The sequence below is a fragment of the Sciurus carolinensis genome, chromosome 5 (genome assembly GCF_902686445.1).
Source record: "Sciurus carolinensis chromosome 5, mSciCar1.2, whole genome shotgun sequence".
Classification (NCBI taxonomy): Eukaryota; Metazoa; Chordata; class Mammalia; order Rodentia; family Sciuridae; genus Sciurus; species Sciurus carolinensis.
In genome coordinates this window covers 151,198,059-151,225,028 of record NC_062217.1, presented here as the reverse complement: position 1 = coordinate 151,225,028, position 26,970 = coordinate 151,198,059, and the positions used below count along the sequence as shown (strand labels likewise).

The following is a 26,970-nucleotide window of genomic DNA, read 5'->3' as shown; positions in this document are numbered from 1 at the left end:
CCAACCTGATCTGTCTGGAATGCTCTTTCCCCAGCTCAGATGTCTGGTAAACTCCTACTCATCCTTCAAGACTCAGATCAGATATCACCTTCTCTGGAAGGCCTGCCATGTCCACCCCCAACCCGGTCTGATTTAGATGCTTCCCCACCCTCTGCTATCCTAGTCCCTAGTCTGAGCTCACTGTCTTGTCATTATTTCCATAAGCCCTGGAGGCCAGAGTCTCTCAAAGCATGGCTAGAAACAACCCGGATCAGAAACATCTAAGGAACGATAATAAAAATGAATATTCCTGGGCTCTGGTCCCAGACCTACAGAATCTACATTTTAATAAGCCCCACTCTCAGGTGATTTTTATGGTTTTGAGAACAACTGCAGCAGAGTATAAATTCCCTGGAAATAAGGACTGTCTATGTCTATCTTTACATCTCTTATGTCCACTGATATTCATTAAATAGTCAAAGTTCCCATGCAGTGGCTATTCAGTAGATACTAATTCTTCCACAGAGTAAAATTCAAATGGCAATATGAAGAGCAAGCAGTGTCTTATTCCCTACCTGGGCAGGTAAGAAATAAATATTCCCAACTAGAACAACATAATGATCCTACTCTACTTGCACAACACTGGCAACACAGTCTAATCCACGAGAAAGATCCAGGATTTGGAAGTGACCTAGGTTAAAAAGAAAAACACCTTCATTTCTCTAGCTAACTGAGCCACTTTTGGCAAGTGGCTTAACTTCTATAAGCCTCCTCCAGTACCTCTGTAAAAACAGAATAACATTAACCACATAAGTCAGGAAGCTGTTACATAGATTAGGTAGAAAACATAAAAAAAGGGAAGACTTAATACATGGGGCAGGGAATATAGAGAGAGCCATTAAAAAAAAAAAAAATTATCACCAGGTAATCTTTAGGAGTCTGGTTCCAATACAGAACATGGTTACACTGACAGACACAGAAGCACTAGAAATGTACAAAATTATATAACTCAAAATACTCCAAGTTTATACAGGAAAGGCTTGAACTGCAGGAGCCAAGGGAGGGAAGGGCCTTAAGAGGGCTCCAGGTTCAGCTTTCTGCCAGGTAATTGTTCAAAAACAGGATTCAAGATTCACCTGCTGTTGGGCCTTTTAAGATGCTCCCATAACAACCATCCTTTCTGTTCCCCTGCTCTCTGAGGGTTTTAATTTATTGTTACCAACTACTTCATTTTCTCACTTAGGTGAGTGGGGGTTATCGGACATAAGCCCTCACCTTCTTGCAGAATAAAAAATGAATGGTGTATCTTGGTACAATAAGACAGACTCCCTTGGCACTGGGGTTGTAGCTCAGTAGCACAGCACTTGCCCAGCAAGTGTGAGGTACTGGGTTCGACCCTCAGCCCCATATAAAAATAAGTAAATAAAGGTATTGTGTCCATCTACAACTAAAGAGAGAGAGAGACAGAGAGACAGTCTCCCAACTTTAAGTCAACATACAATGATAGGCACTAAAAGAGAAGCACAAACTCACTCACACTCCTATGAACTCCTGCCCACCTCACCTTCCACCTCTGCAAAATCACAGGTCAGTTCTATAGTGTCTAGATTCCCTATAGTTGTGTATCCCTATAGTTGTGCATCCCTTAGAAATGAGTAGTTAAAAATAATGGTTGTTTGCTAAATGCCTCTTCTCTGCCGGCCAAGGTGCTAAAGTTTTACACACATTCTTTTATGAAATCCTCTTCAAGAAAGCATTATTATTGCCCGGCACAGTGGCACATGCCTGGAATCCCAGTGACTCAGGAAGCTCAGGCAAGAGGATCACAAATTCGAGGCCAGTCTCAGCATCTTACACTGTCTCAAAATGAAAAATAAAAAAGACTAGATATGCAGTTCAGTGGTAAAGTACACTGGGTTCAATGCCTAGTACTAAAAAAAAAAAACAAAACAAAAAAAACAGGTATTATCTGCACTTCAAAAATGGGGTTCAGAGTCAGGAAACAGCTTGCACCCAAGACCCTGGGGAAGCCAGAATATGAGTACAGGTCGTCCTGGCTCCAACCCTGCTCTTTCCACTCTGTCAAGCAGGTCCTCTCCCACCGGGGGCTGACCTAGCATGGGATGCTTCATCCATCCTCTCTCCAGTAGTACTCAACACTCTCCTGGGCTCACTCACTCTGCCCACAGATTAAAAGGACAGCTTTCTTGGGCGGGTAGAGGGGTGTTCAAATTGAGGTCATCACTCCAGTGGCTACATCAATGGAACACCAAAGATTAACAGAAGCAGTAATGGAATGTTTGAGGATTTTTCAGGGAACCTTGCTTTTAAAAGAACCTCAAGCAACCCAAGGGAGATTTGCTCACCTAGCACTTTTCTCAGAGAGTAAACCAGCCTTCCCTCACAAGTTCTGATCTGAGCTCATCTGTGGCTTTTCCTGCCTGTCCGTGTGTGTCTGTCCCCACCACCCTTACAGCCCTACCACCATTTATAGTTGCGCATTCCAACACAGACATGCCTCTCAGACCAAAGAGGGGGTGGGGGTGGCCAGCTCTCAGAAGCCCTGGAACAAATAGTTGGCAGCAGCTGTGTTCTCCACGGACAGCAGTTGGTCCTGGCTACTGTTTTCTCATTCCATGCTAGGTTACTGGCTATAATTTAGTACCCCTACTTCAAATGGCAGCTCACAAAGCAATTAAGTATGCCACAGGGGTCTGTTTGCCTTACAAACTTGTCAGCAGGGTCAAAATGGAGCCAATTCCACACCTTATCCCCCTGAGGTGTCCAAGACATCCCTCAGTCACACAGCCCTGACCACATGCTCAAAAGGAAGAAAGCCTTCCGGAGCCTTCCCTACACAAAAACGGATGCCCGCCCCCCCACCCCGCAGTCCTTCCCCAGCCCCTTCAGAACAGAAGGACTGTGAAGAAATCTCTCCTAATTTGCCAAATGAAAATGGAGGGAAGAAAGGGGGTTTTGAGCAAGAATCCCACTCTGTTTCTCCCTGTCCCCAGCCTCATCCTTTGACTATTCCTCCATAAAGCTGCACAAACGGTTTTACAGTGTCTAATGGAAATCAGAACTGGGCAGCCCTAAAGCAGGAGTTCTGGAGGTCAGGAGCACCTAGCAAGCAAGGAGGAAGGACTGGAAATTTGTGTGGGAGCTAGTCTGTTAGGACTGCAAGACATCTTCTAAAATATTCCCTCCACCAAAGCAGTAGTACAATAAATAGCTCCCACCCTTCTTCCCTTCCCCAGCCCAATCCACAGAGAACCAATCAATTACCTGTCTAAGACCCAAAAGGAAAGGCATCCTGCAAGAGCATCGTCCACACTAACGTTTGGAACAAAGGGCTCTGAAAAGTTAAGGTTTTGGAATGAGTATGGCCCCTGATGGGCCAGCTGCTCTGTGCTCCCAGTTAACCAGCCTTCCTGAGCAAAGAAGAGAAAGTAAACAGAGTCCTGGGACCAAGCAGGCAGCTCCCTCCTTTCCCCTCACTACCCTCCCCCTCACCCCGCCTGGCTCTGACCCACCCCCACCTTCTCGTGACATATCTCAGAGGCAGCACAGCCGAAGCTGTCTGCCAAGGGGGAAATGACATCAGTTCAGGCACAGTAGAAAAAACTTCAGACAGCTGCTATGGAATACTGAGGAGGAAGTGCTGCAAACCTAGGATGCCAGCCTGAACCCATCTAGAGCCAGGCCTGTGCCTGGGGCACAGAGGGGGCTGCTGCCCCTCCTATCAGCTCCCCTCATTATGAGCAGGCTCCGTGTCTATAAATCAAACTTCGGGAGCTGAAAAGAGCTACACTTCTCTGAATAAGGATTGGCTCTGTAATTCCCGAGGTATTGTTTCTCCTCCTTGGGAAAGAAAATCAAGCCCAGTGACTGTCAGTTTCACAGAAACGTTTCCACCCCCAGCCTTGCCAGAGTCGGTGCTCAATAAACAACTGCACAGTAAGCCCGGCTGTCCCAACTTTCTCTAGAAATGGGGGGTGATTTGCAGAGACAGGCTGGAGAGGTACCTCTTCCAGCTAAGGTAGGCCTTGCTACCTTGGACACTGACCTCTCAAGCCCTCGCTCAACAGGAGAGTTTATATTTCGTAAACAAACTGAGGATGTACAGGTGCCAACATCTTTCCTCACTCGTCTTCAAAAGGTACAACAAGTCCCACCACAGCCTCCAAGTTGCCAGTAAAGCAGATCAGCTATATTTAAACCAACTCCTGCTTCGGAAAGTTCACCCCTTAGGTTTGTTGTGTTTCCTTTCCTAAGCCCAGTTCATGGAGAAAAGGGTTCTCTAACAGCAAGCTCTCCGAAAGACACAAAGACCCTAGGGTTGGCAACCCAGTCTGGCTTTTCCTGGTCAATGCTCTAAGCCACCCCTCCCCTGGCTACCCTCCCTTGAACAGTGGGGTCACAGCAGCTCTCCCCAGGTCTGAATCCTACACCAAAAACAATACAAGCAAAGGATAAGGGGTTCATGTTTGGATGTGGACTTGCGGAAATGACTTTTTTCCCCCCTGGTGCTGGGGATTGAACTCTAGGCCTCATACATGCTAACCATGTGCTATACCCCTGACTATATCCCCAGACCAGAAATATCTCAAGGAAAAGTCTTCAGAGGAATTTTGTAAACCCAAAGTTACTTTATAATAACTTCTTAAGACTGCAGATTAATTATATTTTTCATGACTTGAAACAAGTGCAGTTCACCTTTCTTTTTATTTTCTGCATAATTTTATTTCAGTGATATTTATCAAAGGCCTCCATAGCAGTGGCACTATGCTGGGCATGACTCATGTAAGTCACAAATGATTCTTGCAAATTAATATCTATAACCCCCACCTAGGACAATAAATAAGCAGTACACAACACTTAGAGCACAGTGAGGTGCCAAAAGTACTTTTTGATCATTAGAATCCAGTCAGACACATGATGTGCTTACTGCAGGTTGTTACTGATGGTCAAGGTCAGATCGACTTTCCTGACAAAAAAATGAATATGCCAAGCTGGCTGAGCCACTTCCTCAAGGCCCATGCAGCCTCATTGCTAAGGAGGAGAGAAAAAAGTTGATGTGTAAAGAGTGGTTTCTGCAGGTATCTAGGGACTAAGGAGCCATTCTTTAGCAAATCATGTATTCTCAAGATGTGGTCAGATGGTGTATCCCATACCCTCACAAACAGGCCAAACTGCCAGACAGATAAGGCTGAACACCAAGTCATAGCTACCTAGGGAAGTAGCTTTCAACCCCTTCCTCTCATTTCCTCAGTTCCCTGGCAACCACTGAGAAACAGAAAACACGTATAGCACTATTTACTTTGGCAAGAGAACTGGAGGAAAGCATGCCCTCGGTTGCTCGTGGGCAACTTGGGTCCGCACTGATCTAACGGGACAGACCAACACCTGCAATTCTCTGGCATGAATACCATGGCATAAGTTCACCCATTCATTCACCCCACACCCACTGAATGCTTACCATGTACCAGGCATTGTTCTCAGCACTGGGGATACTGCCATTATCAAAACACCCTGAAAACCTTGCTTTGATGGGCTGTGGAAGTCTTCCACATTTCTAAGTATTCATCAGTGGTGATCTTGGAAGAAGTGGAGCTGCAACATTGCTAGAACACTTTTTTAAGAATAAAAATTCAGGGTTGGGGAGATAGCTCAGCTGGTAGAGGGCTAGCCTGGCAAGCACAAGGCCCTGAGTTCAATCCCTAGTACCGCAAAAAAAAAAAAAAAAAAAAGAATAAAATTCAATCAAAATGATCGCAATTGTATCACAGACTTCCTGATTTTGCCTGATGAATCATCTTTTATGGATGCTGCTGAAGACAGTGTTTCTAATCAGCAGTTAACTGGTTTTATCTTCTTCCTATGTGCAAGGCAGCATTTAACATGAGGTATTACACCTACCACATCATACGCTCTAAAAAAGTGACTATTGGCAATTTTCTCACAAACATACTTCTCTCCTCACTCCAGCCCCTTGCTGACTAACCTGAGATCGGGGGGTAGGAGAAAGGTTGAACTAACAAATTCAGGTATTCCCAAGGTGAGTTCACTTTCTAACATGCCCTAGAAATATCACCACAACCCAGTGACAAAGAAAGTCAGTTTTGAGATTTAAAAAGCAAGATGATCATTAGCCACTTCTGCCAGCCTGAAAAAAAAATCGTTTATGTAAGTGATCCAGATTCATACATGATGGGCCAGAGATAAGGCAAATCCTTCTTCAAATAAGTCATCTAACTGCCAATGCAGAATTAAATTAAAAGCTAAATCTACCAACTTAAAAGAAAGGAGGGGGGAAGGCAAGTCACACTAAACTAGAATTAAACAGGATTATGTTGTCAAACTATTGTAGGTTAACCACTGTTCATGGCCCCAAGCAATATCTGAGATAGAGAATTCATGGACCCAAATTCCTCTTCCCTGGTGCAGGAAACCCTCACTGCTGAAAATGTTACCGTTCAGACCATTTAACTTATTATTTAAGAAGACATACTAAAACAACATATATGTTCTTGGAATTCATTTTTTTACTCTAGTCGATTTAAGTATCTTTTGACAACATTTTTCCAGGCGGTCTATATATTTATAATCTTTAAATTCTGGGACAGGGTTAGGAAAAGAGGCTTATTTGTTCAACTCTGAACATAAGCTAAGACTCTACACCAGAAATTCTAACTAACCAATAACTCACCACCACAACAATCTTAGGATGAAGTACTATTATCCTTACTCTTCAGCTGAAGAAACTGAGGTATATGGAGTTCATGTAACTTGTTTGTTGCTGTTGTTGTTTGATAATGGGGATTGAACTCAGGGGCACTTTTCTAAGCCACATCCCCAGTCTTTTTTTAATTTTTATTTTGAGACCGGGTCTCACTTAGTTGCTTAGGGCCTCACTAAATTGCTGAAGCTGACCCCGAACTTGTGACCCTCCTGCCTCCGCCTCCCTAGTCACTGGGATTACAGGTGTACACCACCCCCCCAAAAAATTGTTATTTTCCCAGTGTCACACAGCTAGCAGTGGGAGAACAAAAACTCAAAGTCTCTGGCTGGGTATAGTGGTTCATACCTGTAATCCCAGCAACACAGGAGGCTGAGGCCAGCGTTGGCAATTTAGCAAGATCCTATCTCAAAATAAAATAATTACAAGAGCTAGGGGTAAGCTCAGTTATATAGTGCTCCTGGGTCTAGCCCCCAGTAACACACACACACACACACACACACACACACACACACACACACACGTCTCTGGCTCCAAAGGTTCTTTCCTTTATGATGACACAGGAGTCATATATTGAAGACCAGAAGTTATAAAAAGGGGGAAAAAATTAAAAAACAGAACTGAGGGCCAAGGTAACTACCAAACAGACATGACCTGATGTGAATCCTATTTATAAGACTGCCACTTCTATTGGAGCTGACAGTGGTATTCTGGAGGGTGGAGTCAAGGCCTGTGGGTCCCACTTTGAAAAGCAGAGTTCCATGAGGTAAATGACTGGGAAAGCCTAAAGTTCTCTTCTATTCCCAACACACAACAGATGCCACACAGGGCGCGCAAGCTAGAGACATTCCTAGGCTTTGGCTCTCAGAAACCCTCCGGGAACTGTTCCCTCCCCCACGTCATCTGGCCCACTGAGTCTAGAGAAGACTAGGGCTGAGGGCCAGGGGGAATCTTATTTTGCAATCAAGGAATCTAAAGAAAGAGGGTATCATCAGAACAGGACAGCAAACTGCCAGTCTCTGAAGATAGGAGATAATCTTCAGACCTAGGGTCATTTTTATTTTCAGGAACTTTTGAGTCAAGGCTGCTTTGCAGCACAGCACTAATAAGATAAGACTTTTCTTATCTGCCTTGGTTTTGGGTACAGACCTATCTAAAGTGCCTTAGAGTTCTGGCTTAAAAGAGAGAGACAGACAGAAGTGCACACTAACTCAAACTCTAAACAACCCAGGTGCCACAGTGCACCTTCATGTCATGAGTGTGAAGCTTCATATCAATAAAAGTATCCTGAAGTAGTTTTGGGTAATGCCATGGGTCCTATTCCAAACCCAGATGAAAATTTGTAGAACTTTGCCAAGCAGAAATACGAAGGACTGCTCAGTTGCCAGAAACCAAGAATTCTAGCTCATCTATGTCCTGGGGCTGGACAAAGGCAGACATGTAGTAAGCCTGCTGAGGCAAGAAACACACACCTCTTCTGTTTTCTGAGCAGGACAAGAAGTTCTACAAGTCACAGGGCTTATTCCTTCTACAAGCCTTCCATAAAAACCCAAGTTGCTATAACAACAGTCTTACTAATATGTACCATTATAATTCACCAATGAAAACTTTTTTAAAAAAAGAAAGAAAACAAAACAATAAAGAAACTTGTGGTTGCTTTCCTATTACTGAGTCTCAGGGAAGATGGCTGGGCAAACAATCCTTAACTACAGTATAAAATCACTTGTGATATATCCAATGACAATCAGAAAGGAAGGATTCCAACAGATGTCAATATCTCATATTTTACAAACAAAAAATGTGAGCTTTAGAAAAGTTAGGTAACTCATTCAAGGATGCACACCTAAACCTGGCATGGTAGGCATGCCGAACACCAGCTACTTGAGAGGCTGAGGTAGGGGGATCTACAAATTCGAGGTCAGCCTGACTGGATCAGCAAAACTCTGTCTTAAATTTAAAAAAAAAAAAAAAAAAAAAAGCCAGGAGCGGTGGCACATGCCTGTAATCCCAGTGGTTCACACCTGTAATCCCAGTAGCTCAGAAGGCTCAGAAGACTGAGGCAGGAGGATCACAAGTTCAAAGTAAGCCTCAACAAAAGGGAGGCGGCTAAGCAAATCAGTGAGACCCTGTCTCTAAATAAAATACAAAATAGGGCTGGGGATGTGGCTCAGTGATCTAGTGCCCCTGTATTCAATCCCTGGTACCTGCTCCCACCAAAAAAAAAAAAAAAAAAAGGCTGGGGGATGAAATAATATTTTTATATTAATTGTAACAGTTGCTTTCCCCTTATTTGTGATTCATTTGCCACACCGGGCAAATCAGTCTTGCCCTGGAGGATTTATTTATTTAGCTACCCATTTTGGGAGAAAAGACAAGCACACATAGAAACAAGCATAGGCACTCTATGATAAATGTGGAGGGAGGAATAGAGATGGCAACACTAGAAGAGCGCAAAGAAGGGATGTTGCTGAGATAGAATGGCCAAAGAAAGTTTTATCAAGAGATGGCTACTAGAACGATATGTAGGGTTTGGTTAGGGAAAATGAGCACACTGGGCAGGGCCAACAATGGATAAAAGTATAGAAACAACAATTGATGGATTATGTGAAAGAAAAACAGAAAAAAGGAGCTGGGTGTGGTGGAACACACCTGTAATCCTACCTACTTGGTAGGCTTAGGTGGGAGGATGGCAAATTCCAGGTCAGCCTCAGCAATTTAGCACGACCTTGTGGCGATGGGGGGACAAAGAATAGTTGGAAGGAGAATGTGGAGGCTCTACACATGTATGTATTTTAATTATCAGCACATTTTTCTTATGTGTGAAAATATTACAGTAGCACCATGAATATCAACTACAGGAATTTCTATTTAAGTCAGTACTTAGACCCTCATTTTGTTGCTGTGATTATATTTATCACTAAAATACGGCAAATCTTGGAGCTGGTTTTATTCTACTTGCAGGGGTTGGAGGAGGTAAAGGGAAGATACTCATGTTAATAGTACAGCCTCAAGTCTTTTAGAGAGGAAAAGCCAGGTATGGTGGCGCACATCTGTAATCGCGCAGCAACTCAAGAGTTAAAGCAGTAGGATTCTAAGTTTGAGGTTAGCCTCAGCAACTTAGTGAGACCCTATCTCAAAATAAAATTTAAAAAGGGGCTAGGGAGATAGCTCAGTAATAGAAAGCCTCCAGGCTCAATCCCCAATACTTCAAACCATAAAATAGTAATTTGTTTTAATAATGAGGAATAAAAGTAGTAGAAGCCAAAACTTGTTTACAACAGCTTCCTGAGGTTTCTGTCTCTTGCTTCTCTGCTCCTTAACAAGAAAATCCTTCCAAAGTTGAAAATCAATCACTCCACAAATATAACCTTCATAGTGCATTCACTGCCATCCCACAGAGCCCAGGAGTTGCTAAAACTCACCGACAGTGGATTTGCTAATAGCTAATGGGCTCTTGCTGGATCTGCACCTTGAGCTTCATCCAGTACAAGACAAGCCTCATTTGTTTTTGTACTAAAACACTAGATTTGTTTTTCCTACTTTGTAAACAGTTCAATCCCAACCAAACTGGCAAGTAGCCAAGAATTTTGTGGAAATCAACAAGCTACAGCTCGGGGATAACCCCAGACACATTTCATGTCTCTTAAATTAAAGATTAGAATAAGAGGGCTGGGAATGTGATTCAGTGGTATGAACTGAGGCTCCGAGTTCCACCCCCAGCACTGGGGTGGGGGTGGGATTGGAATAAGAACAAGTGGAGGGCCAGGTTCACTGGTGCATACCTGTAAACCCAGCAGCTCAGGAGGCTGAGGCAGGAGGATTGCCAGTTTAAAGCCAGTTCAGCAACTGAGTGAGGCCCTGAGCTACTCAGTGAGACCCTGTCTCTAGTTAAAAATACAAAAAAGGGCTGGGAATGTAGTTCAGTGTCCCTGGGTTCAATCCCCAGTACCTACAAAACCCCAAAAGAATAAAATGAGGGATACAGGTCACATCAACTATAAAATACACACCCAGATGTAACCTGGAAAGAGAACTCCATCAGGAAAAGTAGGCCTCACAGCCTCCACCAAATCTGACTTCATTTTTTACTTTTATGTACTTTTATGTTGGGTAAGATAAAGAGAAACATGGTCCACTTTAAGTGAGACTACAGGTCCAATAGTGGCTGACCCAAGGAAAAGACTGACAGGCATCTCACTGAGTCCCTGGAAGCAGTTCTGGGTGCTCTGGGTACAAAGTCGCCAGAGATGTCCAGAGATCATCTTGGTTGCGCTTTTTTAATTTTTTTGAAGAGGTGGGGATTAAATCCAAAAGTGATCTACCACTGAGCTACATCCCCAGGCCTTTTTGAGACAGGGTCTCACTAAATTGCCCAGGCTGACCTTGAACTTGCATTCCTCTTGCCTCAGCTTGGGATTAGTCACTGGGATTACAGGTATGTACCACTGTGCCTGGCTTGGTTTTGCATTTTTTTTTTTTTTTTTGGCAGTGCTTAGGATTGAACCCAGGGCCTTGTACTTACGAGGCAAGCACGTTACCAACTGAGCTATATCCCCAGCCCTTGGTTTTGCTTTTATAGAAAAATTCATTTATTTCTTATGGCTCATCAACTAGTAGAGACATTTCACACTTGATGTTTTAGTTATTTGTTCCTAAGCCTATCTCCTAAAATATAAGCAACTTGGGGCAAGATGCATAACTTTCACTTCTGGGCCCCTTTATAGTACCAAGAAATGTCTTGCACAAAGCAGGCCCTCAAGACAAAGCTGTATCTTGGATGAAGACATGAAGACTTTACAAAAGAGACAATCATCAAAAGGAAGCATATATAAGTGAATCCCTAAACATTAGTGCTGGTGACATTTTCCCAGCCACAGGAACCTAACAAACAGCTGCAATATCGGAGAGCACCAGCATATTACCCTGGGACCAGGAGGTTTGATGCAAGGATTGGGAAACCCTCCACGTGTCTCATTATCTGTGCATCTCTAATTTCTCAGCTGAAGAATTTAACGTACTTAAACTATCTCCAAAGCAAAATTCTCTCTCTCAAGGTAGAGCTGAGACATGATCTAGCCCCCTAGCAACAGTTTTCCGATTATGGGGAACAAGATGAAGCTGTTCTGGTTTTGTTTCCTATTTGCCAGACAACTCCATTAGCACACCTGGAAGCTGCCTTTTTGCATAAAGGATTGTGAAACTTAATAAGGTCTAGCTGGAAACAGCTTATGGCACCATGCTTTCCTCATTTCCTGGATCTTACACAAATCAAATATTAAGTCCTCCCTTCTCTGGGTAGTTGGTAACCAAATCTACTCCAGGCCTAAGATTTCATGGTCAAAAACACCAGAAAGAAACTTTAAGACAATTTACTCCTATGATAGGCTATAAGGGGTGGGGAAACTTCTGAAACACAGATGTCCATACACCAAGTAAAAGGATGACTACATATAGTGAAACTGGAGAGGGTATCACAACCAGAGGCAAGGGATGCTGAGCCATTTGTCATACAATGCCCAATCACAGTCACATCTGAACCCTATATTTCTAGGACCCAGGAAGTAAGGCAACACAGGACAACAGCTGTCAGGAAATCTTTAAAAAGAACACCTTCATCACTAGAATAGCACTAAAGCAAAGGACATGCAGTGGCCAGGAAAAGTGCCATTGAGAAGTCATCACCATCAAGGAGAAAAGTGAACTGTCCTTCCCCTGAAAGTATTAGCAGGCAGGAGTCAATGGCTTTGCACTAAAACCACAGTTCTTAGACTCTTGAGAAACAAAGTTTTTCCAAGGTCTTTCACTGTGCTCAAACTGCAGAAAAGGAACAGCTCATCCTGAGACACAATAAATCATCCTTATCCTTACAGAGAACTCAAGGATTTTGTTTAAAGGAAGCACAACAAACTTCAATAAAATAGAGAGAGAGAACTCAATTGAATCAGAACTCAAGGTTTATAAACTACTTTCACATCCATCTTAGCTGTTCCTTACGTCATTTGGCAAGAGTAGTACTATCTCCACTTGCCAGATGGGTACACCAAAGATCTGAAAATGTACAGTGACCTCAGACTAGACCTACAGTTTTCAATGGAAAGGACACCAGCGAGAAATGCCCAGGGGGAAGACTATCCTTTAGAATGTCAGCACCCTGACATTCCAGATCTGGCTATGCTACCACCCCTAGTGACCCTGGGCCAGTTAAACTCTTTAATCTTCCTTATTTCTATCAGCATTGCCCAGAGATGCTTCCAAGAGGTCAGTGATTTCTATGATAAGAGGCCCATGTGGCCAGGGAAGTGTCTCTTTTGGAAAGTTATGTGCATACAGTTAAACCTCAGAAGAATCCCACCGTTCAGAAGTCTGTTTGACCCCAAATCTCCTATACCTTTAGTACCAAACAAACCATCATTCTTACTGAATTCACAACATCATTATCTCTCCAATCTTTCAAATTCTCCAAATTCTAAGTTCCATTTGCCCTTCAGCTGCACTGCTCATCTGCCATGAGATGCCCAATACTGTCTTAAGGGCAGACACAGTCAGGCACAGGATGGAGACACAAGGCTTGTGCCCCAGGAGAAATGAAAGAGGAGAAAATGCCCTGACAGGGTTTCTTCATTTTCCCAAGTCTCTCTAAACATCTGTGTAATCTGAGATAAGAAAAGGATTATTCCAAAACTTCTCTCTACACTAACAATTGAGGGCAAAAGTCCTAACTTAATCTTTCACTGCATACCCTAAGCAGCAGTTGGAAAAGGATATGTAGGTCAAAGAAAATGACAGTGAGGTGTTTTGGAGGAGGGAAAGGTTTGCTATGACCTTTCTAGACCTATTCAAGTAAAAACAAGAAAGGCTGAAGTTGGAAGAGCATTTCTGATACTCAGAGGATTGATGGGTACTGTTGGGAGTAACTTTTTTTTCTTAAATAGTAGAATACTCAGCAAAAGTTAATTACTTATGAAAACTTAAAAACCACAAGCTAGTCACAGTGACATTTGCCCATTATCCCAGTGATCTGGGACACTGAGGCAAGAGAATCACAAGTTAAAGGCCAGGGTGGACAATACAGCAAGATATAGTCCCCCATCCCCTGCAAAAAAAAAGAAAAAAGAAAAATTAAAACTGAAGATCTGTTATAATTAACCAAGTTTTCTAATGCAATTTTTATTCCTAGGTCATATTTACATTCTTATGTACAAGATTATATCCTATGACATTAAGGAAATACTGTCCATTTTTTTTTATAACTTTTTTATTTTTATGTGGTACCAAGGATCAAACCCAGTGCCTCACACATGCTAGGCAAGCACTCTACCACTGAGCCCCAGCCCCAGCCCTAACTGTACATTTTTTAGGTTGTGATAAGATATAATGGTGATATTGAGGAACAGAATGCTTATCTTTTAGAAATAGGAACTTAATTACTTATGGTTAAAACGATAGCCATCTGCAGCATGCTTCAAAATAATTTCAATGGGATGAATGGAAGTTAAGGCAAGACAGGCCATGACTTGATAAATTTCTGAAGCTGAGAGGCGTGTACATGGGAGTTCATTATACCATTCTTTCTTTTTATTTTTTTGTATGTTTAAAACTTTCTATAGGGGGAAAAATTAAAGGATTCTAATCAATGATACCAAACTAATATGAAGTTTTTCAGAGCCCTTAAAAGAACTAAGAAATATCAAAAGCACAAGCAACAAAAGAAAAAAAAATAGACAAACTGGGCTTCATCAAAATTAAGAACAGTTGTGCTTCAAAGGACACCATCAAGAAAGGATATGGGAGAAAATGTTTGCAACTTATATATCCAGTAAGAAACTAGAACAAATTTCTTAACTGTGGGACTCTTCAGAGGCTTAACTAGAAGTACATACATGAACTCCTCAAAAGAAATGGTAGATTTCTCTGGCCACACAGGCCTCTTATCACAGAAATGGCTGACCTTCAATGCATCCTTGGGCAATGCTGATAGAAATAAGGAGGCTCAGAGAGGTTAGCTGGTCCACGGTCACAAGATTGGGTGGTAGAATGGTCAGGTCTAGAATGCCAGGATGCTCTCAGTCTCCATTACAGGAAAATTTTACCCAGGGCATCACATGCTGGAGTCCCACATAAAGACCTCCGTCCCTTCAGTCAAAGGACTTTAAAATGGGAAAAGAGCCAGGCAGTGGATTTGGAGTTGGAGGCAGGATAATCACAAGTTCAAAGCCAGTCTCGGGAACTTATCGAGGTCCTAAGAAACTTAATAAACACCTGTCTCAAAATTAAAAATTTAAAAAAGGATCCAGTAGTTAAGCACCACTGGGTTCAATTCCTGGTAACAAAAAAAAAAAAAAATTAAATAAAATAAAATCCTCTACTGGAATCAAATCTTGGATCAGAGCTCAGGGAAGCCCTAAGAGTTCCATAAAGGATTTAAAAAGAAAAAAAAAAAAAAAAAGCTAACATTTACTAAGTATTACTGTGTGGCGAGGACTGTTCCACTGTATAAGTATTAACTCAAACAAACTGCCATGATAACCACATAAGCTAGATACTATTATCCCTATTTATAGATGAGAAAGCCAAGTTAACCAATTAGTCCAAAGTTAGATGGAGAGTAAGAGAAGCTCTGGTTTCAGATGCAGGTAGTCAGTCTCCTAAGCCTCCACTCAGCAATGCTTTTTGTAAGCTTCCCTGCTTGTAGGATGACCACACACAGAAAGGTGGTTGGTCAGGCCCACAATCAAGACTTGGGTGCCATACAAAAACTGGAGCCACCCTGCAGAATATCGACCTAACATCTTCCAAGAGCCCACAAAACACTTCCTTAGCACCTGGGCAGTCCTTTCTAGCCTGCTCTGGATACAGGCTCACTGCCCTTGGGCAAACCCTGTTCCACATTAAAAGGAGTTGCCAAGTGGAGTCAGGAAGAAGGGAGCTAAGCAAACTGAGAACAATATGCTTTGGAGGAAGGAGATCATAATGTTCCCATGGTGCCTATGTTAAGAATCAGAGGAAGATCTTTAAGGGTAAGTGGACAGCGTAGGTAAAGTGTAGCTTACTGGTGTTGGGGGGAATAAGCCCTTGCACATCCAACAGGGAATGTAAACTGACAGAACCGTTTTGGAGAGCAACATGGTACTATGTACCCCAACTTTTAAATGCACACACCCTACATTTAAATACAGATACCCCATAATTCCTAATTCCATGCCCCAGGAATCTTAACACAACTTCAGAAAAAAATAGGTACAACACTCATCCAAACACTGTGTGAAATGGCAAAAGCTTGGCTACAACCTATGTCCATCTGTGGAGTGGTTAAATAATTTTAAAAGTCAAATATATATATACATATATGACTCTCTCTCTCTCTCTCTCTCTCTCTCTCTATATATATATATATATATATATATATATATGGAAATTCGTCCTTGATATATTGTTCAGGGGGAAAAAAAAAGCATGTTGTAAAACACAACATGTAAATTATTCCATTTCTGTTGTTTTGGGTTTTTTGTTGTTTTTTTTTTTCCCCCCCCCGTACTGGGGATTGAACCCAGGGCCTTGTGTTTGTGAGGTAAGCACTCTACCAACTGAGTTATATCCCCAGCCCTCCATTTCTGTTTAATAACAAAGAAATTAAGAACACAACCCACACCAAAAATTTTGTTTGTATGTGAATTATTTCTATTATATTAACTATATTAATATATCTATGAATATATAGCACTGGCAGAAAAACCACCAAAGAGAAATATCAAACCATGAATTTTCACTTTTTAAACGTTTTTGGATTTCTGTATTATCCACCACTGTTATAAGCATGTCTTCTTTTTGTGTAACTACAAACTGATGTAAAAAGGTAAAAGATAGATACCTGGGTGTGGTGACGCAGGCTTATAATCCCAGCTACTCAGAAGGCTGGGGCAGATTGCAATTTGAGGCCAGCCTGGGCAACTTAGCAAGACCCTGCCTCAAAATAAAATAAAAAACTGATGATGTAGCTCAGTGGTAGGGCACTTGCCTAGCATGTGCAAGGCCTGGGTTTAATCCTCAGTACCTCAAAAAAAGTAAATAGTATCTTAAAGCTCAAAGGAAAGCAGCAATCAACTCTAAGGAAGGCAAATGGGAAGACCAGAGTAGACCCTGTACCAAACTGAATTGGAACAGGTTTTCTGCCAGAGGATTGGCAAATTTAAAGATAAATTACCCAAAGAAAAAGGAAGGAACAATCAGGAGGAAACTACCACACTATTCAACTCTACATTCAAATCCCCAAGAGCCACAATATTCATACATCCCAGTGCAGAAAACCAAATAAACTTCCTCTCCCAAATGAACCACTAAGGGAAAAAAATTTAGATCAGATCAATAAAAATAATAAGTTGTGGGGTTTTCTTGTTGTTTCTATGTTTAATGAAACTGCCAGGTGAAATTTTAGATGAGGAAGAGAAATCAGGAGATAGCAAACCAAAAAGCACTGTGGAGAATTTTGAGAATCATGAATATTTTCTCCATGAACACATGCCTGGGAATGTGTAATAAAAAAGTGTTACAACATAAGATTCCTCTTGCTAGATACTTAAAAATCAAAATAGACATGTTTTGTAACTTCATTCTAGGACCCACCCTTCCAAGCCACAAGTATTCTTGCAATGTCTTACATTTATTTTAACCTCTTCCAAAACAAGTTTAAGTTAAATTCCTCAAAACACGGGAGATCTTGGATCAAAACTTAGCCTTGGCAGTGTGATGATGATTGTACCAGAAGCAGAAGATACACAGCTTGTCTGTTTTCCCACAGAAGAGTGTGGAAAGTAGAAAACCAAAAGCAAATAAATCAGAGCTATAGGAATGTAACTGAGTAAGCCAGAGTATCCCAAAAACCCACTCTGTGCAAGACTGGTGATCAAAAGTCTAAGAGGGTGACCTACTTTCATTCCCACACTAGGAAAGCCCAGAATTAAATCAACAAGCCACAGAATTCAGTAAGATGGGATTTGTTTCTCCTTTCTTGACCTCCCAGGTTGTAACATTCTAGATTTATTTGTATTTGTGGTTTTCACATCCCATGCAGAGTTCAAGGGGGTGTTCCCCAACTTTGCTCCACCTAGTGGAAGTGCAAAGCATGGTCCATGGGGAGTGATCACATGCCAGACCTTAGTCTACAATATGCCACTCAAAGGCAGGGCACCAAAACCCACCATCCCTGCTCCCTGTCACTCAGTGGCTGCTCTTCCTGGCTGTGCAATTAACAATAGGATTATGGGCCCCAGTGGTTTTAGGGGCAAGGAATTAACCCAACTCACCACACTACCTGGATTCTGATGGCCCCTCGATTATTAGTCTTAAGAAATAAAAGAAGGCAAGAGGCCCTCTCAGGGGTATGGATGGCCAGGCATTCAAACAGTAGTTTGAATTCTGAATCCAAAGTCATCCAAGATACCCATAGCATCCACAAAGACTTGTCTGCTGGTGTCAGACACCCACTGATGAACTGCAACTGCAGGACATGAAAGAGGGTGGCTCTCTTTTTAGATACTACAACCCTAACAGTTCAGGACATTTGAACTTCCCCATGGAGACCCTAAAAACACCTAATGATTTTTGCAGGCTAGGTATGTGTAAGAGCAAACTAGTGTTCTTGAGGCCAAATATGAGCATAGCACCAAGACTTGGACTGGGGAAAGGAAAAGTTCTAAGAACATGACTCCCTTTGGATTGGTTATGGGACATGGAAGACATTGAAAAAAGAAAAGAACTGGACATCATGCTTTCACTGGGGTGAAAACAAATTATGTTATTAAACTGAAACCACAAGATCAAAGCAAGAGGAAAGAGAACTCAAGACTGGATGAATATGCGAGGCTCACCTGCTCACTGAACCACAGACCAGAGTACTGTTTTCAAAATGTTTGATGTTGGCTGACCAAACAGCTGTCTGGAAAAGTACCTCACTGAGATTCAGCACATTAAAGCTTTAAACTACTTTACCTAAAACTTGTCAGAGGTTATTTCATGGAATTCACCAAACCATTTTTTTCAGGTAGGAAGGCTGAAACTGCAATAATGAGCTGGAACTGGTAAGAACAAGAACCACTAACTCAGGGATTCTCCACCTCAGCACTACTGACACTTTGGATCAATTCTTTGTTGAGGGGCTATCCTGAACAGTGTGAAATGTTGAGCAGCATCCCTGGTTTTCACTCAGATGTTAACAACATTCCTAAGTTGTCAAAACCAAAAATGTCTCCAACCACGGACAAATGTTCTCTGGAGGGGGCAAAATTATTCCTGATTGAGAACCACTGTTCTAAACACAGGTTCATCATGAAAAGTGTTCACACAGCTAAGAGATCACAGGGACAAACCTAAGCCCAGGCACAGAGTGGAATCAAGGAAATTATGTTAAATTTCCCTGATGTCAGTTTTTGAACTCAGTTTAGGATCTGATGCTAACATGCTAACCACAATGCACTTGAGGAGCACCAATTACAATGATAATTATTATACTTAATCATTAAGTATATTCCAAGAGCTTTACATACATTGTATCTTTTCCCCTCATGACCACCTTAGATTACTCTCATTTTAGTACAGGAGGAAACTGAGATACAAAGAGGTTAAGTAACTTGTTCAAGAGTAGTGTCTGATTTGGAACTCAGGTCATCTGACCTCAGTGCCCAAGATGTTACCACCATGTTAAGACTATACCAAACCCCCGACACTGGAAAGCTGTTAAATCAGCATGGTCCATTATGTAGTCATTAGCCCCAAGGAGCTGCTCAATTTAAATTAATTAAAATTTAAGGGGCTGGGGAGATAGCTCAGTTGGTAGATTGCTTGCCTTGCAAGCACAAGGCCCTGGGTTCGATCCCCAGCACCAAAAAAAAAAAAAAAAAAATTAACATCATGTCACTTTGGAAAACAGTTGGGCAGTTCTTCAAAAAGTTACAGTTATCATACAACCCAACAATTCCCCAACTGGTATACACCCATTAGGTATAGAATTGAAAACATGTCTATAACAAAAATTTGTATATCAATGTTCCCAGGAGCATTATTCATACTAGCACAAAAGTGGAAACAGTCCACCATTTGACAAAAGGATAAATAAAATAAGGGGTATTTACACTATTGAATATTAATTGGCCATAAAGAAGAATGAAATACTGATATGTTACAACATGGATAAACCATGAAAACATTATGGTAAGTAAAAGATGCCAGTAATGGACCACAAAGCATGCGATTTCATTTATATTAAATGTCCAGAATAGGCAAATCCATAGAAACAGAAAGTAGATTAGTGGTTGCTAAGGGCTGGTAGAAGAGGGGGTGGAATGGGGAGCTAGTGGCTATTGGGTTTCCTTCTGGGGTGATGAAAATGTTCTAAAATTAGATAGTGTGATGGTTGCAAGATTCTGTGACCACAGTAAAATAAACAATTCATGTAATTTTAAAACTATGAATCTTTTGGTACTGAATAGTATCTCAATAAAGTTGATACAAGAAAACCAAATGATTGACAATTCAGTTTCTTATGTATCCTAGTCAGCTTAAGTGCTCTTGACATCCAGATGTGGCTATGTGGCTACTGAACTGGACAGCACAGGTAGAGGTAATTTCCAGCATCACAGAAAAGTTCTATTGGACAATGCATCCTTGGACAAATGGATGAAAATCCTCAACCTTCTTACTACAGCTTCCTTTTCAAGTCTCATCTACTTTTTCATTTCACTACACACCTACACTCAAAGCTTCCACCAGACTACGTACCACCTTCAAATACATCTTCCCTTATTCTTCCACCTTGGAATACACTCTTCCCCTTCTTAGCCCATTGATATTTTACTCAACCTTATCAAGTTTTCTTTTTTTTTTTTTTTTTGGTACTGGGGATTGAAACCAGGGCCACTTTACTACTGACCTACATCCCCAGTCCTAATTTTTTTTTTTTTTTTGAGATAGGGTCTTGCTAAATTGCTAAAGCTAGCTCGAATTTATGATCCTTCTGAGTTTCTAGGATTACAGGCATTGGTCACTGTACCTGATTTGAACTACACTTTTAAAAGTTGATAAGAAACAGCACTATGGTGCATGCTTGTAATCCCATTACTAGGAAACTGAGACAGGAGGATCGCCAAGTTTGAGACCAGTTTAAGCAATTTAGGAGACCCTGTCTCAAAATAAATAATAAAAAGGGCCAGGGGTGTGAGTCAACGGTTAAATTCCCCTACGTTCAATCCCCAATGCCAAAAACAAAAAAATAAAATAAAAGTCTAGTCTAAAAGCTTCTTCCTCTATGAAGTTTTCACTGTATCCCATCTTCCTCTTGCCCCAGTGAAATCAATTGTTCCTACTGTCCTTTGTTTGCACTACCATTTCAGCACTGAACCCTCTGGATTATAATTCATTGTGTGTGTTATCGTTCTTCCACAAGATTACCAGCTCCTTGAGGACAGGGATTCTGTTTTGCATTTGATGATTCTCAGAGCTTAGCAATAATAGCCTGTTAGATTTCAATAAATGTCCATTTTCTGAATTCTTCTACAAGGATTTAAAGGAACTCAAGGTGCTGATTTTAGACAAATGCTCACTTTGGGCTACGAAGCAGACTAAGAAAATGAATGATGGTGATTGCCCTGACATGCCATTTGTAAGAAAAGAGAAATGGTGTAGGCTTTCTGGACTAAAACTGGGGCAATGGCGATGAGTAAAGGTGAAATACAAATGAAGGGTATGGTGGGGAAAAAAACAGCAGAAACTGGGGCCCCATCCAACTCAAAGTTTTAAGCTGGCATAGGAAAGGTAAGGAGTGCATCTCTAGAGAGTTGTGCCCGGACCACTGGCTGGGGCACCTGATGGAAAAGGACACTTCTACTAAGATTTTATTTTAAATAACAGAGTCAAATATTCTTGTTGAATCTAAACAACATTAGAAAAAAAAATTATGTTATCTCAACCATAATTTAACTGAAGGAAACAAATGCCAAGGCTTTCCTGTTTAGAAACTGCTGCTTTTTTATTCTTCACAAATTCAAAGAATCATATCTGTGAGTCACAGTGACCTATACAAGAGTTAAATCTAAGTTTCTAATCACATAAGAGAGCCAGGTTAATGAACTTTCCTGGGCCGGGAAGGCAAGAAATGTCTGTCCCAATGCAGAATTGGTAAAAGGAAAAACAAGCCATATGATATGTAAATATCATATACTCCTGATATTAAGTGTGTATGCAATAAAAGATTATATTTAACAGATCTGTTTCAGGCGGGTGGGGGAAATGCAATGAGGTACCCATACCATTTTCCATACAGAATGAGTACAGCAAGTCCTCAATTCAGAGTGAGCTGAAAGTCACTGTTGAAATAAGGACAGTGAGTACCTGAACTACATTCTATGCCAAAAAGTCTCTGGATTTTTTTTTTCCTTACTTATTTGTTTTTTTTGCCAAAAAACAAAACAAAACTAAATTGACTATTTTGTGTTGGATTCAGAGTTAATAGTTATATTGTAACTTCCATTCCAAAGGTTAAAATTCAAAACACAAACCTCATTACAGATATCTAGTACTCTTGGACAGGAAGAGACAAGGGTATGAGGTGTGGAATGACAGTATGTAGGGGGATTAGGAAGAGGGCAGTAGCTCATTACAAAAATTTTCCCTTCTCTGCAGGAACTGTAATCACCAAATATGTTAACTGGTCAATGCTAGTACTCATCCCAACAGAACAAAGTACAAAAGCCACCCTATCCCCAAAATAAGTATTAGAAATGCCAGAAATATAAGAAAGCAGCTTGTGATCAAAAAACTGTAATTAGAACATGACATTGAAGAGCTCCTTACACATCTTTTGACCACCTCCCAAGCTCCAGGACCTGGTAGGAATAGCCATTTTCCATCCTTCTTGCTAAAGAAGTGGATCCAGTTCCTACCTCCCTAAATCTACCAACTCCCGAATCAACCCTCTAGGAAGGTTATTTATTGGTTAGGGTGAACAGCCTTTCACAGATACAGAAATAAGATATGCAAAAGAAAAGTTTATTCTATATTTTGTTCTGTCAACACCTATACTTCTTAACTTTGCCAGTCCTGAGAGTTATAACTTTTCTAATCAACAAAGAAAATTTATGTCGCCTGCCAGTTTATAATTTTTAACCAGGAAAACAAAGAACCTCAAAGAAGGCTAAATCTAAAGGGTCCCAGTCCTAGAAAAGTTTATATGCCAGGTCATAAAATGAGCTCTATTTATTTCACCTGCTATTTCTAATACACATATATAGGTTCAAAGGAAAAACTAAACACTTAACCAGATAAATGGAGAAACAAATGTGTATCCATAAAATGGAATATTACTTAGCCATAAAAAGAAGTGAGATACATGCTACAATGTGGATAGACCTTGAAAACATTACATTAAGTGAAAGAAGCCAGATACAAAAACCACATATTATAGGATTCCATTTACATGAAATATCTAGAATGAGTAACGTCATCAAGACAGAAGCAAATTTGTGATGACCAGGAGACGGAGGAAAGGAGGACAGGATTTTCTTTGGGTGATGAAAATGTTTTGGAACTAGATAGAGATGGTGGTTACACAACATTGTGACTATACTCAACACCACCAAACTGTTCATTTACTGTTGATTTTGTGATGTGAATTTCAACTCACTTAAGCAGTAATGGGCAAAAGAAAATGCATATGTGGGGCTGGGGAGATAGCTCAGTTGGTAGAGCGCTTGCCTCACAAGCACAAGGCCCTGAGTTCAATCCCCAGTACCGAAGAAAATGCATATGTGCAAAGGCAGACCTTAAACTCTAAGGAAAAGATTAAGAATTTTTGCTGGCACTCTGTTTCTGCACTTGATCACAACGTGAAGTTCAAATGCTAAGTTGTATAGCCTTTGCCACTGCGTTCTTTGTATGCTATTTGTCTGATGCCTTTCTTAAAAAGACGGGAAGGAATGGAAATTGAAGTAAATAAAATGACAAAGCCTTGCCAAATTTAAGGGAGGAGGGGTGATTCCCCCCACTGCACCCCACCCAATTTGGCACCAAGAGTAACGCTCCCATTAGGGTTTCGAAATGCCAGCAGGAGCTGGAATCAGCACAAGCAAGCTTCTCTGCCTGGACAGAGCAAGCCACCCAGCAAGAAAAGCTGGGGTGCTCCATTTGCTGCATCAGAACCACCCTCTGCTCAAAAGGCCTGAGTTGGCTCAGATCAGCATCAGTCACTTCCTCTCCCTAAACAGCTAGACTAAAGCAAGGGCTTCTTCAGATCAGCATCAGTCACTTCCTCTCCCTAAACAGCTAGACTAAAGCAAGGGCTTCTTACAGCTCAAGTGTGCCCCTCCTCTTGAGGGGTTCCCACTCTACTTCATCCCACCTGCCTTCCAAGAGTCCTGCCTCCCACAACTGCCACCAAGGTGCCATGCCATACACCATTAAAAATGGAGCCAAGACGCCCTCAGAACTTTCCCTTGTCCAGTCTGAAATAAATATGCTCCCAGACTAGCCTGCGTACCCCCTCCACCTCACACACACACAGACATGCACACAGCCTTGCTGCCTGGGACACTAGCTGGGAAGGGGCATTAATGAGACTCACATGCCCCAGAGTGGCACCAACATTCAATTAACAGTCACCCCAGAGCACCTAACCTACCTGCCGTCTCAAAGAGCCCTCATTCGCTTGGCACCATGCCTCTGCCACCTTCCTGCCACCAAAACCGTCACAGGTGTCCCTCAGCTAAACGCGACGCCCCCTTAGCTCCTGTCCCCGCTAGGCATGGCGCCCCTCACGGGACCCCTCAACTCTTGACAATTACACTCCTTCAGATCCCTCCACCCAGGATTCGACGACCCTCAGGCCCCAAGTCTGGCCAGGACGCCCCCTCCCCCTTACCTGCGGGGGTTCAGCCCTGACTGACAGGGGGCTGGGCAGCGCCTGGAGGAGCAGGAGCGCCATACCACCCAGGAGCCTTCTCTCCATCCCCCTCCTGCTCCTGCTCCTCCGCCACGGCGCCGCCACCTCCCTCCTCCTCCCTCTCTTCTTCCCTCTTCTTCCTTCTTCCCTTCTTTTCCTGTTTCACTCTCCCCTCCCGCTTCCGGCTCTGCTCCACCCCGCCCCAGGCAAAACACCCTCCCAGGCATGGGGGAGGGTCTCCAGTTCCAGTAGCTCATTGGCTCCTGATCTTCGTCCATTGATCAAAATATCTGTCGATCAAATACGGGTCTCGCCCCATCTCGAGGAAGACCCGAGAGACTCAGCCAATGAAAAGTAGGAGGAAACCGGGCCATCTTGAGGGCTGCGAGGTTGTGTAAAATGCGTCCCGCCCCGCAGAGAGTGGCGGAAGTACCTATGATCAGGGGGTGGGGCCATCCAGAAAAACATATTAAAAAGCCGATTTCAAAAGCAGCCATTTTGAGTGTGGCGGAAATATTAGGTTCCACAGGTCAACCAAAAAGGTAAAAAAAAAAAAAAAAAAAAAAAAAGATATGAAAGGAAGGATATAATTCAAAAGGATGTTTTGAAAACAAGTTATTTCCAGATGGTAACGGAGTACTCTTAGAGGAAAACAACTGCAATTTAAAAATATTTGAGGTTTTTGTTTTTTTTTTTGTCTTGAAGCACAACTCAATTACCAGGGTCCCTCTTCCAGACTCAAACCTCCCAAGAAGTAACTTAGGTCCATTTGAATTCACTATTAAATAGTAGCTGCACCCGAGGCATAGCGTTTTGCCCCTCAAGTTGCAGGGACAAAATTCTATGACTACACCTCAGAAATCGCTGAGAAATCCACCTCTTATTGCTTCAATCCATGTTCTCAAATGGATAAATAAAAATGGCCTCCCTGATCTTCCCACAGCAACAGTGCTGTACCATACAAAACCAAGTATTATTACGTGACTGGCTTCCCCTTTTAAAACACTTCAACTACCTACAAGCTTCCTAATATGGTCCTCTCTGTGACCTGGTCCCCATCTACTTTTTATCTCACTGCCAGACATTACATTTTTCCAAATGCTCCACTCACACTGAATACTTAAAAAATGTTCACTAACTTCTTTATACATTACATACACAGTTCCCTGTTTACAAATTCCTGGACTTCATCCTTGTTTCTTCTGAATTCACTAACACTTATCACACAATATACAGAATCTATATCTGCTGCCTGATTTGCAGCTTTTGTACAGCACACCAACTCCTCTTCCTCCTTCTCATTATCAAATCCCTATAATATCCTTTATGAGGCTCGACCATGAACTCAAGATTGGTAAAATAGGTGAATATGTTTAGCATGCTTGAGAACCTATGTTCCATCCCCAGCACCATAACATACATTCATAAATAAGTAATAGAAAGCAAACTAATTTCACAAATGAAGACCCATGGCAAAGAATTTTGCTCCCTGGAATTTTCTCTCAAAAACCTGTCAAAAATTTTACAGCCTGGCCCATTCTAGCTCATATCTGATACTGGAGGGAGTTGCACTTGGCTTATATGTAAGCAAAATGAGAAACAGGTAAGAGTAAAGAAATAAGTTTGACCCAGCTCAACAATCTCCACAGTTCTGCCTTCCCACCTCTGTCCCTAGTACTGGAGATTGAACAGAGTGGTGCTCTACCACTGAACTACATCCTCAGCTCTTTTTATTTTTTATTTTGAGACAAAGTCTTGCTAAGTTGTCCAGGTTGACCTTGAACTTGCAATCTTCCTGCCTCAACTTCCGAAGCAACTGAGACCAAGGCATATACCAATGTGCCTAGCCCAGCCTTTACCTCAATCCTGCTTTCCCAAGTATTAAAAATAATAATGAATATTTTTGCCAACCTCTACTTTCTTAGAAATTCATCCATCCCACAAATCAAGCTCTTTGGGGGACAAGTTGGACACTAGACAAGAATCAAATTATTTTCATGGTAGTCTCTCAATCCTGGCCTCAAGGAACTGTTAAGAATTACACAAGGGCGACCCTATCAGTCCCCTGTTGCCCCTGAAGAGTTGTTTCTATTCACATTTAAATAAACCCTACTCCTTTCACTCTTGAGGAAAATAATTTTACACATAAAGGCCAGGGTGCCATGGCACAGGCCTGGAATCCCAGCAACTTGGAAGGCTGAGGCCCTGCCTCCAAATTTAAAAAGAGCTGAGGATGTAGCTCAGTGGTAAAGCCCAAGTTCAATCCCCAGTACAAAAAAAAAAAAAAAAAAAAAAAAGCCAGATATCATTATTAGAAATTCCAATTCAA

The 26,970-nt window shown here is 41.8% G+C and overlaps 1 protein-coding gene across 2 annotated transcripts in view; it reads right to left on the bottom strand.

Annotated features, from left to right (window-relative positions):
- Positions 1-24,801, bottom strand: part of Wbp1l (WW domain binding protein 1 like) — a 55,321-nt gene extending 30,520 nt beyond the window's left edge. The window contains exon 1 of one of the 2 annotated variants that reach the window (XM_047553168.1): positions 24,621-24,801. In XM_047553168.1, the coding sequence (XP_047409124.1) occupies positions 24,621-24,707 (87 nt within the window). In that variant the 5' untranslated portion in view covers positions 24,708-24,801. Of the gene's footprint in view, positions 1-3,264; positions 3,409-24,620 lie in introns of those variants that run through there. The other variant, XM_047553169.1, reaches the window with a different exon arrangement.
- Positions 24,802-26,970: the final 2,169 nt, after the last annotated feature.